At 40.7% G+C, this 15,287-nt stretch overlaps 1 protein-coding gene across 1 annotated transcript in view; it reads right to left on the bottom strand.

The window, feature by feature from the left end:
- The window catches only part of FARS2 (phenylalanyl-tRNA synthetase 2, mitochondrial), a gene marked incomplete at its 3' end in the record, with an annotated part of 365,988 nt that overhangs the window by 172,837 nt on the left and 177,864 nt on the right, over positions 1-15,287 (bottom strand). The window contains exon 5 of the mRNA XM_080805960.1: positions 10,341-10,501. Coding sequence (XP_080662086.1) covers positions 10,341-10,501 — 161 coding nt within the window. The remainder of the gene's footprint in view (positions 1-10,340; positions 10,502-15,287) is intronic.

Below are 15,287 nucleotides of genomic sequence, written 5' to 3'. Positions count from 1 at the left end.
AACTTCTTCCAAACTCCTGTTCATGTTGATATTTTGACAATTCTCCACGAATCTTATATGTTCTTAATGGCATTTGGGATGGTGAATCCTTTCCAGAACGTTTTCAATACTGGCCCAGTTTGCCCAGATCCATCAGAGCAATCACCATCTATGGCGGCTACAGCCTTATGAAATGTATTTCTTAAATACTAAGACGTGAAAGTTAAAATCACTCCTTGACCCATGAGGTACAGAATGGATGTTACATTAGCAGGCATGAAGACAACATTCATCTCGTTGTACATATCTATGAGAGCCGTTGGGTGACCAGGTGCATTGTCAATGAGCAGTCATATTTTGAAAAGGATCTTTCTGGGCAGTACGTCTCAAGACAGAGCTTAAAATATTCAGTAAACCATGATACAAACAGACATTCTGTCATCCAGGCTTTGTTGTTCCATTTATAGAGCACAAGCAGACTAGATTTAGCATAATTCTTAAAGGCTCTAAGATTTCTGGAATAGTAAATGGCCATTGGCTTCAACTTCAAGTCACCAGCTGCATTAGCCACGGACAAGAGAGTCGGCCTGTGCTTTGAGGTCAGGCATTGACTTCTCCTCTCTAGCTATGAAAGTTCTGTATGGCATCTTTTTCCAATAGAAGGCTGTTTGGTCTACACTGAACATATGCTGTTTAGTGCCGCCACCTTCATTAGTGACCTTAGCGAGATCTTCTGGATGGTTTGCAGCAGCTTCTCAATCAGCCCTTGCTGTTTCACCTTGAGCTCTGATGTCACAGAGATGGCTTCCTGCCTTAAACCTCATGAACCAACCTCTGCTAGCTTCAGATTTTCCTTCTGCAGTTTCCTCACCTCTCTCAGCCTTCACAGAATTGAAGAGAGTTAGGGTCAAGCCTCAGATTAGGCTTTGGCTTTAGGAAATGTTACAGCGGGTTGTCTTTCATTTGGATTACTCAAACTTTCTCCCTATCAGCAGTCAGACTGTTTTGCTTTCTTACCATTCATGTGTTCACTGGAGGGGCACTTAATTTCCTTCAAGAACTTTTCTTTGCACTCACAACTCAGCTAACTATTCAGGGCAAGGGGCCTAGTTTTCAGCCTGTGCCGCCATTCGACATGCCTTCCTCACTGAGTTTAATCATTTCTAACCCTTGATTTAGAGTGAGAGTTGTGCAAGCTTTCCTTTCACTTGGAAACTTGGAGGCCACTGTCGGGTTGGTAATTGGTCTGATTTCAATATTGTTGAGTCTCAGAGAATAGGGGAACTGGAGGAGAGGGAGAGAAATGGAGGACTGGCTGGTTGGTAGAGCACACAGGACACACACTACATTTTTCAGTTAAGTTCAGTGACTTAGCGTGGTTTGTGGTGCCCCAAACAACTGTACTAGTAACATCAGAGATCACTGATCAGAGATCACCTCACAAATATAGTGGTTATGAAAAAGTTTGAGGAATTGTAAGAGGTACCAAAATGTGACACAAAAACACAAAGCAAGCAAATTATACTAGAAAAATGGAGCCAACAGACTTACTGGACACAGAGCTGCTACAGACCTTCATCTTATAAAAAGTGCAGTTATCTGTGAAATAAAATAAAATGAAGCACACTAAAATGAGGTCTACCTGCAGTCTCTTGGGGTAAACATCAGTTTCTAGAAAAAGAGAGTTACGTGCTGTGTACATGTGAGGTGGGAAAAAATGCATATTGAAATAGTGAAAAAAATCAGAGATCCATTCATAACACTGTAACACTATGAAGCTGATGGGATTCTCACAGCTGGATTTATTTGGGAATAGAATGAAGAAACTCTGCATAATCCTGCATTAAGTCTCTATCAGACAACATTTATGATAATGACAGCAGAACCAGATTTAGGAGAAATTCCAAGCCACGGAGATTAGCAAGTAATCACAGGCTCAAGTCCTAATACAATTCTGGAGAGACATGGAGGGATTTTGAGAATTAAACTAGCAAAAAAGCATTTTAAAAAAAAGGAAGAAGAATTTTGACCTCCACATGCATTGGTCACTGTCAGCAAAATTTTACATGTTACCTATACAGCTCTGTTATTTGCTTTATATTATTTTATAATTATCTCTTGATGAAGTTATCTCTTCTTCTAGATTGGAAACAACGTGATGCCAGGAACTGTCAATTTCATCTTCCCGATTGGATAACAGTGTTTTGGTCTAGGCACAACAGTTCACGAGTTCACCATCAGGAGCTCTTTGCAGTTAGCCGCAGACAAAATCCTAGCTGTGTCACTTACCACTACAGTCCTCGTGGCTGGGTTACTTGTGGTTCCCTGCCCCCTTTATTGCATCACCAATAAAATCAGTTGATAGTACCTACCCCATCAGATTGTAATGAATGAAAGTTATAAGATTGGCAAAGTATTTAGCCCAGCAGCCTGCACACAGCACTCAACAAATGGCGAGTGTTGTAAGGTATTAAACAAATTAACATACAATACATGGGCCACTGAACTAGGATTGCTGGAAGACATCAATAAGGGAGAATGGCCAGCCTTGGCCTCTAGAAACTGCCAGTCTTCATATACCCAAGGATCCCAGCTGATGCTTCATACTACAGGGAGAGCAAGGCCGAACTCTGACACACTTTCCCGCAGGAGTCCACCCACAATTGAACTTGGAGATGCCTTTGACGGTCACTGTCCTGTTGAGGCCTGCACCACACCCTGTGCACATCCAGCCTCATCCTCTGTATCTCTAATCCTGGTTTTTTTCCCTAAATTAAGTACTACTGTTTTCTTTTCCTAAATAAAGCACATAAACAAATCTCTGACTTACGCATAATGTTTAAATATGCATTTAAACTGTATGAGTTTATTCACACAATCCGCTCACATTGACAAATACAAAAGAATGAATGAATGAATGAATGAAAGAACAAACGAACGAACGAGAGAGGAGCAGAGACAGAGAAAGGAAGAAAGGAAGGAAGGAGGGAGGAAGGATGGAAGGGAAAGGAAGAGAAAAAAGAAGGAAAGGAAGCCCTTCGGCAGGTCATAAATACAAAAGTGTTACAGGATTGCAACTAAAATTCACAGGGCAAGAAGAAAGAAGAGTTTCAAGATCAGTTCAAAGGAATGATAACTCATGGATCTACTTATTGTAATAGTTATGATGTAGGAAAGATGTTAGGGTTCAAAGCCAATGGCCAAAAAAGAATTTTTGAGACGTCTATAGTGCAAAAAAGGTGGGTTTATGAAAGCACAGGGACAGGACCCATGGGCGTAAATTCCTGCACTGGAGTCGTGAGGAGTGGCCCATCATATACTTTCAAGTTGCAGTAGGGAGTTGGAATAGCTTAAGCCTCCCAGGTATTTTGGAAACAAGGTTTCCAGGATCCTGAGGGGGACAAGCTATTGTTTGGAAAAGGTCATTTATTACTGTAAACCTTCAGTTATGAGACCCTTCAGATATCTACCAGTGGGTCATATGCTTGGGGATGACTGTCAACATGCATCTTGGGGGGCAGAGATAAAGGAAGTTTCTGAAGGAATTTTTATATGTGAATGTAGACTTACAGGAGCCTGGGGCTTGGGCTAAGATTGCCTTTTGCCCTTAAGAAAGTATTAATACGAAGGCAGCTGAGTTCCTAGGGAAGGTCGCTCTGCCTGTTTCAAGGACTTGTCAGTGGGCTGCAAGTAGTAAGGAAATTTAATAATTTTCCTTCTGCCTCTGTTTTCCATGTCAGTTATACTAAACCAAAATTTACACTGCACCGGAGGAAGCAGTGAGTTTAATCGCCTGGTCAGACTATCTCACTTCATCGTCTCCTTTTACAGGCGAGGTTGCTGAGGCTCTGACAAGTAAGATGAATTTGTCCATCCTTCCGTAGCTTCAGAGTCTGGTCTGTGGACCCAGAGCATCCGCATCATCTGGGAATTTCATAGAAACGCAGTGTCCAGCTCCATGTTAGCCACACTAAATCAGAATCTGCATTTTAACAAGACCCTCAGTTGACTCATTTCCACGCTGAAGTTTGAGAAGTATTAACACATGCAGCTTGCTACCAGTAAGTTAATAAACCAGATAATTTCACTCAATGCCTTATTTTTCTAGAAGCTGTACACCAATTTTTGGAACCGTTAGAATAACTTAAATCCTGATTCCAGGGTCTTGGGATCGAGTCCCGCATCGGGCTCCTTGCTCAGAGTGCAGCCTGCTTCTCCCTCTGCCTGCTGCTCACTCCCCTTGCTTGTGCTCTCTCTCTCAACCATTTCCCCGACTCTAAAGTGCAAAGAATAATCGTACCTAAACTCAGAGGGTTATTAAGAGGACTACATCAAGGCATGTAAGGTCTTTGGAATACTGAATGAACACTGAGTGAGTACTCAGAATACTGAACACTGAGTGAGGCCTGAACGAGTGTTAGCCATTAAGTGTAATTGTTACTATGATGCTCTTATACCGGGTGCAGTCGGGAGGCCCACAGGCCACCACCTATCCACACTCACCTACCCCTGTTACGGTGACTAGTGTTTGGGGTAATATTTAGGATTAAGGACAAACACAGCCTGTTCCCACAGAAGAGAGCCAATAAAACTCCTTAACTGGGAGAAAAGAGAACAACCAACATTGCTGCATTATTTCATCAAACAGAGACCGACCTCATGAGCAACTATGGACACACGTGGAATTCACAATATTTAAGTAAAATCTGTAAATAAAATGTACCATGGCAATGAATGAATGATTTTCAATAACAAGAATTCTTCTGTATAGGACTAAATATTGAAGTCACGATTTGGGACTGTTTAAAGAACACTTCAAAGATGAACAAAACTTGGATTGTTGAAGATTCAACTCAGTGCATGGAAAGCGTGAATGTCACCTAGGGGAGCTGGCAGGTGTACACGCAACAAGGGCCCGAAAGCTAGATTGTAAGCCCGGTCAGGGGAGCCAGAGTGCAGGACAATGGCCTCCTGTGAAGAATAAGACATTTGGGTGATGAAACCACCAGCCTGTTCATCCGTGTATTTTAGGCTCCGATCAAGGTCGGGCAAAAAAGCGCTAAACTCGAACCACGTAAAAAAGACACCAAAAATCAAAATCACACCATAACGTGAGTTTCCTACTTACTAGACACACTTGATGGTTTGAAGGTATTTGGGCAAGGGCGGCATAGATGGGGACCCGGGGTGAGACAGATCAGACCTCTACTAGCCCCTGGAAGAGAGCCAGCCCAGCGAGACGGACGGATGGATTTAGAAGACCGCGGAGACTGTGCAGAGGAAGATGCTGGAAGACCTGAGAGCCTAAAGCATAATCTTGGATGGCTTGAAGGGAGAGGAAAGAAAAGAAATTTCTGCCACCTGCCATACCCACACAATACAATTCCCAAACAGCTCCCAGAGTTTCCCAGCCAGAGAAGCCACAAATTCACAGGTGCCAACAGACCTTTCCCCTCATGTGTCCTCCCTTCCACTCTGGAGAGGGGTCTCGCATAGTAGTATTGTAAGGGCCTACTTAGCCAGAGGGAGCCATTTTGTTGTTTATGCAGTAAACTTAGATTGACCCTGCCCCTCCCAGAGGAACCTACTTGCAAAGCCCAGATAGAAGGGCAGGTCAGGCCAGGAAGAGACATTCAATCAGTGGGGGCACATACTGTCTCCCTAGCTACCAGGGAGAGTGGGTCCCGCCTTTTGGGCGCCAATTCTGACCAAGGTGATAGGCTAGGGTAAATTGTAATCTCATTGGCCACCTGTGTGTAGCCAGGCTCGACCACATGGCCTTTGCTCTATAAAAGCTAGTCTGTGAGGCGGGGGAGGGTCGCCTCTTTGTAAGAGACCTGACCGGTCAGTTTGATTCTCGATGCTTGGCGTGAAATAAAGAGTTGCTTGACCTTCGCTTTGTATCAGTCTCGTTCCTTTGACCATGGACCCAACAGTATGATCATGTTAAATAGTCTTCATAAGACAGGCCATCAACATTAAGTGACAAAATGAGTCTCATTCTTTTTATATATATATACATATATCCATGACAATTCCATATGAAGAGGTAAAAATGCTAACACTCTAGAACTGTCTGCATTACTTCTATTTAACCACAAAATCTGCTCTCTTATACCTGCCATGATGAAAATGGACTAGGTAAAGGTATATGTGTTAAGCTGAATAATGCCCCCCCAAAGATGCCCACGTCCTAAAGCCTGGAAGCCGTGAACAGGTTCCCTTCCACTCAGAAAGAACTTTCTCACATGTGATTAAGAAAGGATCTCGGGATGTGGAGATCATCTTGAATCATCTCGGTGGGTTCATGTAATCACAAGGGTCCTTTTCTTGTAAGAAGAAGACAAAACTTCAGAGAAGGTGATGTGACTACAGAGGGAAGGAGAGGGGGAAAGGCAGTGTGAGGGGAAGCCATGATCCAAGAACAAGAACAGCCCTACAAAGCTCTCACAGGCAAGGAAACGGATTCTCCCCTTGAGCCACTGGAAGGAAACACGCCTGCTTACACCTTCGCTTTAGCCCAGTCAGACTGATTTTACAGTGCTAAATTCTGGAACTATAAAATAAGAACAGATGTTGTTGTAAGCCTCTAGGTTTGTGGTAACTTGCTATGCCAAGTAGGGAACTAACGCAGATCTAATCAATAAATACTAACTATAGGTGAATAATTAGGAAACTGCTCTCTGTGATTTATCCTTTACAATGAATTTTATGGACAGGTATTTTTTCAGCAACCAAATCCTAACTGCCCCATCAGAAGTTCTTAAGTTTATTACACAAAGACAGAAATTTAAATTACTTTATAGTGCAAGTATATGTGCACTGATTTTGAAACTGGAAGGCAGAAGAAATGACAAAAAATGATATGTCTCTCCCTGGGTATCTTTGTGTCTCCCGAGACGTGACAGTTACAGTGCACTTCAGACTGGACTAGAGCCACTGACTTGGCAGCGACTGTGTTAGTCATCTGTGGGTGTCCCGCCAGCGCTGAGTGCCCTGCTCTGTACAATGCTGGTTGGTGTTCCATCAGTGTTTGCCAAATAAATAAATGACTGAAAAAATGAAAAGGTGAATGAGGAAAACTTACATCCTTAGTCAGGTTTTTACATTTGATCATTTAGATGGAGTTTTATTCTAAATTAACCTAGAAGGACCTGGTGCTAGAACAAAAATAAACAGCTTACTTAAAAAAAAAATGGGATTTCTTTTTTTTTTTTTTTTTAAAGGCCACCAAAGGGGAAACTAAAAATGAGAATAAGCTCTAAGAGATTTTTCCACTTTTGGTTAGGATACAAAGGGTCACAGAAAACCATTGGTCCCACGATAATGATGAGAGCACAATAAATTTAGTAATCTTGTTGTGCAAGACATCAAGGAGATCTGGACACAAGTCTAATTGAGCGGAATTCCAGAGGGAGATGAGCCTTTCTGGAGCAGACAGGCATTGATGGGTGCTTTCACACCTACACACACACACACACACACACACACACCCTGTCCTGGGAATGAGTAGCTGGAAGAGCTAGCCTGGTCTTGGTGAAGAAACTTGGCTGCAACAAGGAGACTGACTAGTATGGCGGACTGAGTAGTATGGCGGAAGTGAAGGAACAGCGAGCCCCCACAGTGAGCCTCCATGGCCAGCCAGTGTTCCTTCATCATACTTTTGCCTGGCAAGCAAGCACTGCTGGGTGAAGAAGCTGGCAAGTGGGTGGAAAGGAGAGAGATGTAATCTCACATGCACAGATCCCAGACTCTGCTGCGACGCCAGATCTTACCATCAATGGGAAATCACATGTGAAATCCAGAATCCAGTCTGACCCCCGATTAGGACAAAAAGATCTCATCTAATCACCTTAGCTACCTGACAGGGGAAAGGACAAGGCTTTCTGAGGACAGATACTACCTACTTCGGCTGCTTTGTTCTTTTATACACAATATAAAAGTGAGGTCAGTGGAAAAGCAGGAAAAAAGTGACCATAACAAAGAAGAAAAAAGAATAAAAGAAAAACAACAGATAACAAAATGATTGGAATCGACAGACAGGACTTAAAAACAACTATTACGAAGATGTTAAAGAATTTAAGGGAAAATGTACAAAATGGGTGAAAAGATGATGAATTCACCAGAGTGATAAAAACTCTAAAAAGGAAGCAGATAGAAACTGTAGAACTGTTAAGTACAATATGAATTCATTGGCGGGGCTTAATGGTTAAATGAACAAAACAGAAAAGGTTAGTAAACCCAAAGATAAGAGAATAGAAACTATCCAAAATAAAGCACTGAGCTAAAAAAAAAAAAAAATGTGAGAATCAGAGTAGTATGGCATAATTTCAAATGGTCTGATATACATGCAGTTGCAGCCTGAAAAGAAAAGGAAGAGCAGAGTAGAATTGTTGGGAGAGATAGTAGGTGAGGAGTTCAAGAGTGGTTGAAGGACATTAATCCAACCCAGTGAAACCCCAAGCTGGAAACTAGAAAATCACACATAAGTCAAACCACTGAAAACCACAGTACAAAGACAAAGGCAATGAAATGACATGTTTCAAGAGCTGAACGGAATCCACACATTCACTGACATAAACATACACACACATACGCATACACATCACATACACAACCACACGTCTGTACATGCACACACACATCCACACGCATCTACACATACACACATGTGCATACACAAACTGGCAACCTAGATATCTGTATTTGTAGAAAATACCCTTAAAAGTTAAGGGTGAAACAAAGGCATTTCCAGGCAAGCAAACTACGAACATTCATGCTGCATTACAGGAAAATATTAAAGGAAGTTCTCCAGACCGAAGGAAATGATCACAGAGAAAAACCAAGATCGGCATAAAGGAATGATGATCAGTGGCATAAATATCAAAGGAGATATAAAACAACATAGCTTCAAGTCTCTTTAAATAGACAACTGGCCATCTGAGGCAAGAGAGTGATATACTGTGGGGTTATAATACATGGAGAAATAAAATAACAATAGTAATATTAAGTTCAAGAGGAGTAAAGAAACCTACACTACTGAAGGATGTTAAATGTATCATGAAGTTGTGTAACATGTAACAGACACCATGGTAAGGGGTGATGGATTAATTATGCATGCTGTAATCTAGAATAGCTACTAAACAATACAAAATGGAGAGGCACCTAGGTGGCTCAGTTGGTTGAGTGACCGATTCTTAATTTCGGCTCAGGTCATGATCCAGGGCCCAGGGAGCTCATGCTCACTCTCCCTCTCTAAAATAATAAATAAATCTCTTAAAAAATGCAAAATGGTGACACTGAGCAGTAACAGGGATAATAAAATGGAATAAAAGAACAAACATACCAAAAAATATAAAACCTCAGTTTCCAAATGAAGAAAGAAGGAAGAGAGGGGGGAAATGGGGAAGAAATTAAAAAATGACAGAATTAAGCCCAAGAATCTCCCATGTAATTATAGTAAGAGGTAGTCAACACTCCAGTTAAATCCGGGCTTAAATAAAAAGACCCAACTCTGGGCAGTTTACAAGAAGCACACATAATATAAGGACCTAGAGTGAAAATGAAATAAGGGGGGCGCCTGGGTGGCTCAGTGGGTTAAAGCCTCTGTCTTCTGCTCAGGTCATGATCCCAGGGTCCTGGGATCGAGCCCTGCATCGGGCTCTCTGCTCAGTGCAGAGCCAGCTTCCCTTCCTCTCTCTCTGCCTGCCTCTCTGTCTACTTGTGATCTCCGTCTGTCAAATAAATAAATAAAATCTTTAAAAAAAAAAAAAAGAAAATGAAATAAGGAAAACACATTGCAAACACTAATCATAAGAAAGCCAATGTGTCTACATTAGTATCAGAAAAACTAAACTTTAAAAGTATTATCAGTGATGGCCATTTCATAACAATAAAATGGTAATTAACAAAGCCCAAAGTTAGTTCTCTGCTCAGACTAAAAGCTTGATAAATCCCTTCCTTTTCTGCATGTTATTTCTGACGGTTTATGAACTCCTGTGTCTTTATGGACCTCTATTTAAAACTTCTCTCCAAGGAATGCCTGGGTGGTTCAGTCAGTTAAGCATCTCCCTTCAGCTCAGGTCACGATCCCAGGGTCCTGGGACTGAGTCCCATATCGGGCTCCCTGCTCAGAGGGGAGTCTGCTTCTCCCTGTCCCTCAATCCCTCTGCCCTGGTCATATTCTCTTCTGCTCTCTTGCTCATGTTTTCTCTCTCAAATAAAAAATCTTGTTAAAAAAACTTCTTTTCAAATACACATGACTTTTAAATTCCGCAAGTTCCTTTTCAAGCATATGACCGCTTCAGTTTTTAAAAACTGTTGTTGTTGTTATTATTATTATATTCTTCAAGTCACTTTACCTGGAATTTCACATGCTGGTTGATATCTGACACACGGAACTGCTTCAGGAAACGCTCATCCTCACTCCAGAAGAGGCGGATGTCAGGGATGTCATAGAGGATCATGGCCAGTCTTTCCAGTCCTAGGCCAAAGGCCCAACCGATCCGATCATGAGCACCGGCTACAATTAGGAAAACAAACCGAAACTGATTTAGAAAATATAAAGACTTCACTGGTGAATAGTTGAGTGCCTACTGGTGGCAAGGCACTGGGGAGGGGCTGTGGAGGCCTCCACAAGGGTCCCCGTCTTACGTTTCTCATGCTTCCCACATTCCTCACTCACTTACCACACTGAAGCACTCTGGAGTCACGCTGTCTCTAATACTGTTTCATTTAGAATTATATTCCAGGCTCTTTAAAGCCCTGGTTTCTGCCTCTGAGTAATCCTTGTTTGCCCTGATTCGAACATTTACCCTACTATGTGCAGGTTACAAAGGAGAGAGAAAAGATCGTCTCCTGTCCCTACTAGGCTTACTAGATGGGCAGGTATGTTTGAAACATGCCAGAATGGACTGTTACTCTTCAGAAAGAACCCTCAATTTAATTTAAAATAACCTTCACCCTTAGTAAGAGTTGCCTCAACAATACAGAGAGCAAGCAAGCCAAGGTGAAATGCTTATCTAGTACCACTCACTCCAAAGTCAAGGTGTGTTGTTTACATTATGGCAACGCCATGAACTTGAAGGGTTTATTTCGCTTACTGAAGCAGAGTAAGACCAAAGACAAAGCGCGTGTGAATAAGCAAGGGAGCAATTCAGGCTCATGAAAAGGCTTACAGAAAGCTGAAATATAATTTCAGGGGACACTAAGGGTGAGTAGGATCCTGGGAAGGCTGCAAACGGCCTCAAGATTTCACTCCCAACATGCCTGCCCTATGTAAATCCCTCCCCCTGAGTGTGGGTGGCCCCAAGAACTGGATGATTTGTGAGCAAACCAGCTCACAAAAATGAGAAGGCCATGCGGCTAGGCCCTGAGGGAGGCCTCTAGAAGCTGGGGGAGGACTTGGCGGTCAACAAGAAATGGGACCTCCACTCTTACAATCTCAAGGAAATGAATTCTCCCAAGAGCGTGAAAGAGCTTAGAAGAGGACCCTGAATTCCAGAAGAAGACATAGTCTTCTGACACCTTGATTCCCACCTATGAAGACCCAGAGCAGGGGACCCAGCACCTGGACTTCTGATGCAAGGAAATGTGACATAATAAATTTATGTTGTTTTAATCCATTGGTATGAGGTTAACTTGTTACCCAGCGAAAGAAAACAACTACGAATCCAAAATGTGGAGAAAGGTAAGAGAAAATTCCAGACTGAAGGAATGTCTTTAATAAAAAAGGGCGACAGTGCAGCATGCAATGGTTAGGAGCAGATTCTGGAAACACAGATGGTTCAAGGTTGAGGCAGATAAGAGAGATGATCCATTTCTGCCCTGGTGCTCCTACCGCCACACTTTATAAATAAAACAACAAAGATAAACATATAATTGAAGCCACGCAGGAGATGAACCTTTTCAAATGGTTTGTTTAAAAGCTGAATGAATTAAAATAGTCAAAATGAGATCACAAAAGCAAATGATACAGAGAGAAAGAATGGCTCAGTAGTGGGAGAGAAGGTGTATATGAAAGAAAAGGGAGTGGCTGGCTGAGTGCACCTGCTCCTGAGTACGAATGAACACTCAGGTTAGGAGGAGGGGAGAGGGATATTTAACCACATAGTGAGGTCACAAAAAAGTGTGCACAGCCCCTGACCCTGTGATCAGGTGCCTAAAAGAGCAGCTGAAGTGTGAGGCAAAATATTTTAGAATAATTCATACTGATACATGAGGTCTTAAAAAAGGGTTGGTGACTAAAGACATGAAATTTAATATAATCATGATAGACTTTTAAAATCTACTTAAAGAAGATTTTTTTGAAAATTTACAGTCCTGGTGGTACGGTTCTAGCATATTCTGCATTGTGTGGTTTTAGCGTCCTCATCACTGCTGGTTACACTACATATTTTTACAACAATTTGGAAACAACATGGCAACACATATCAAGATCCTTAAAAATGTTCATACTCTATTCTTTTAACCCTATTCAGGAATTTATCTTAAGAAAATAATTCAACAAAACAAAAACACAAATGACTCAGTGGTACAACTTATAAGAGCAAAAACATGGAAATAACCTGAGTGGCCCAAATTAGGGAATGGCTTAAAAATTATAGGACATTTTGATGTAGTCATTAAAAATCATAGCCATACAGATACATATTTATAAGAATTATGAAGAAACCTATGATAACATGAATGTGTACTGTGATACTACTATTTAGGTACAAATGAGGATTGTACTGTGGCCATGTACTGTGACACTACTATATAGGTACAAATGAGGATTATACTGTGAAAAAATAAAAACAAAATGTGATGTTTAAGAACTATAATGGATTAAAAAAAAGAATTATAATGGATAATAGTTTTAAAACAACTTTAAAACATTTTCCTGGAATTTGTACAGTCTTCTCAGTAAGAAAGTAATAAAGATAGGTAGGAATGTTAATACTGCCTTGTGACTTAGACTTTTCCCGTAATCTTTTAGATTCTATGATCAATTTTTCAGATATAACCAACCACCTAAAGCATAAGAGCTGTAACTGAATGAGCAACAGATTAAGATTTTATTTAATATCCAGTATTTTTTTTAGCATCTTAGCTTTTGCTCCTTTCACCTATCCCCAGTTAGTTCCCCATCCCCAAAACATTTTCTAAAGCAAAACCAAGAATAAAAAAGAGCCCTAAAAGTAGATAAGAAAAAAAGCAACAATCTAATTTTTTAAAAAAGACTTACTTATCTGAGAGCAAGAGGGCGTGGGGGGAGTAGCAGAGGGAGAGAGAGAACCTCCAGCAGACTCCACACTGAGCGTGGAGTGCCAAATGCTCAACTGATTGAGCCACCCAGATGCCCAAACAATCTAAATTTTTAAATGGATGAAGAATATGAAGACATTCATAGAAATGGAAAGAAAAATTACCTTTAAGCAAATAAAAAGTTTAGTTAAGAAAAATGCAAAAAAAAAAAAAAAAAGAAAAGAAAAGGTAGAAAAATACTTTATATACCAGATTAGCTAAATAAATATATCTGTTCCCATACTTGATAGCAAAGCCAAAGGAACACAAGCACTCTCTGCATAACTGGTAGGCTCACAACTGGGTTTTTAACCCACTGACCTAAGGAGAATATAGCAGTAGCTATCAAAGTTACAGATGCATATACCACCTTATTCTTCTAGCTACTGGAATGCATCCTACTTATGGGAAATTATGAATGTGTAAGGCCTCTTGCTGGGGTATTGCTTATAAAAGCAAAAGACTGCAAACAACCCAAGGTCCACCACTAGGGAACTGATTAAATAAACTAGGCTATGTCCACACAATGGCATATTATAAAAAATCCCTGAAAGATTTCAAGAACTCAAAGCAGCAGCTGTCTGACTTTGTTTTCTTTTGTTTTTTAATCTGGGGGAGGGTGGGAAAGAACTGGGCAAATGGAGGAGAGAGATGGGGAGACTTCACTCTATGTGCCTCCTTAAAGAGTGACAAGAAATATTTCAGACAACAGAGATTTTTGTTACTAGGTAAAATACAGCAATGTCTTTTCTGTTTATTTTTAAGAGGTTATAAGAACAAAGTATTTCTCTTGTGTCACACTGGGGCTAAACTTTCAGGATAATCATGATTAGTAAAAATGGATTTCTATGTCCCCCTTTTATAGCCAGGATTGGTCTCTTTCGTTCTCTAACACCATTTCCAAACCATCCCCACAATGTGCTATCCAAATTTGTGATCACAGAATAATAAAATGGTGGCTCTCTTACGCCATTAACTTTGAAGTAGTTTGTTATTCAACAAGGGCTAACTAGACATTGTTAAAACATCTGGGTTTGCCTTTTATTGTAAACATTTCCCATTATGGAAACACAAATAAAGACTAGATAGGGTTTCACTTAGGAGAGATCAGGAATTAAGCTTAAGATAAGATGAGTCCCCTATATTCCAGCACCCTGTATATGCCATAGTATCAATTATATCATAATACCACATCTATCCTAAAACCATGCCATCCCACATTATTTATCGCATTGCTCATCCTACATATAGAGCAAACAGTCCTACGCCAAAGCTATGTAATACTCCTTCTCCCAACCAACTACTGTTTTTCATCTGATTTTTCTACTTTACGATGAGTGGGATCATCTTCCATCTAGTTATTCAAGGCAGAAACGTGGGAGTAAATTTTAACTCTAACACTACCTCATTTCAGATATAGACGTTTAAATTATATCTTAAAACCTCTCTCAAAACTATCCCTTTTTTCTAGTCTAATTGTCGCTACAGATTTGCGCCTTCCATAAACATCTCTCACCTGGGCTCTTCCAAGAAACACCCAAGTTGTCACCGTCTGTCTCCCTATTTGGTCCATCTGTGCTAGTGCCACCAATTCTCTTTCTAAAACATAAATTTGGACACTGTCACCACTAGACATGTATAAGGGTAGAACAATGAATGACCTGTATTTGTTCTTAATTCTATTTTGCATTTATTCTCTTTCTAAAACACAAAAAGCAGCTTAAAATTGTTCCAGAGATCCCCATTCAGTCTATCTGAACTTGACTTCTCAGGGAACCTCAAGATTTGATGTGCAAGGTCCCCTGGAAAAATGTTTCATTGTAACTTAAATACTAGCATCTCTGTTTATCACTTGGCATCAAGGCAATCATAAAGACAAAGGGAAAAACAAGTATTCAGCATGTTACAGACAGATTGAGAAGCACTGGTCTGAAAAAGTTGGAAGAACTTTCAAAAAAATTTCCACTATATCCCAGGTTGTTAATTTTGTCACATATAAAATTATGCACATGACACTGATC

The sequence above is a fragment of the Martes martes genome (genome assembly GCF_963455335.1).
Source record: "Martes martes genome assembly, chromosome: 6".
NCBI classification, from domain to species: Eukaryota; Metazoa; Chordata; class Mammalia; order Carnivora; family Mustelidae; genus Martes; species Martes martes.
The sequence above is the reverse complement of the archived record's forward strand: the minus strand, read 5'-3'. Positions and strand labels throughout refer to the sequence as shown.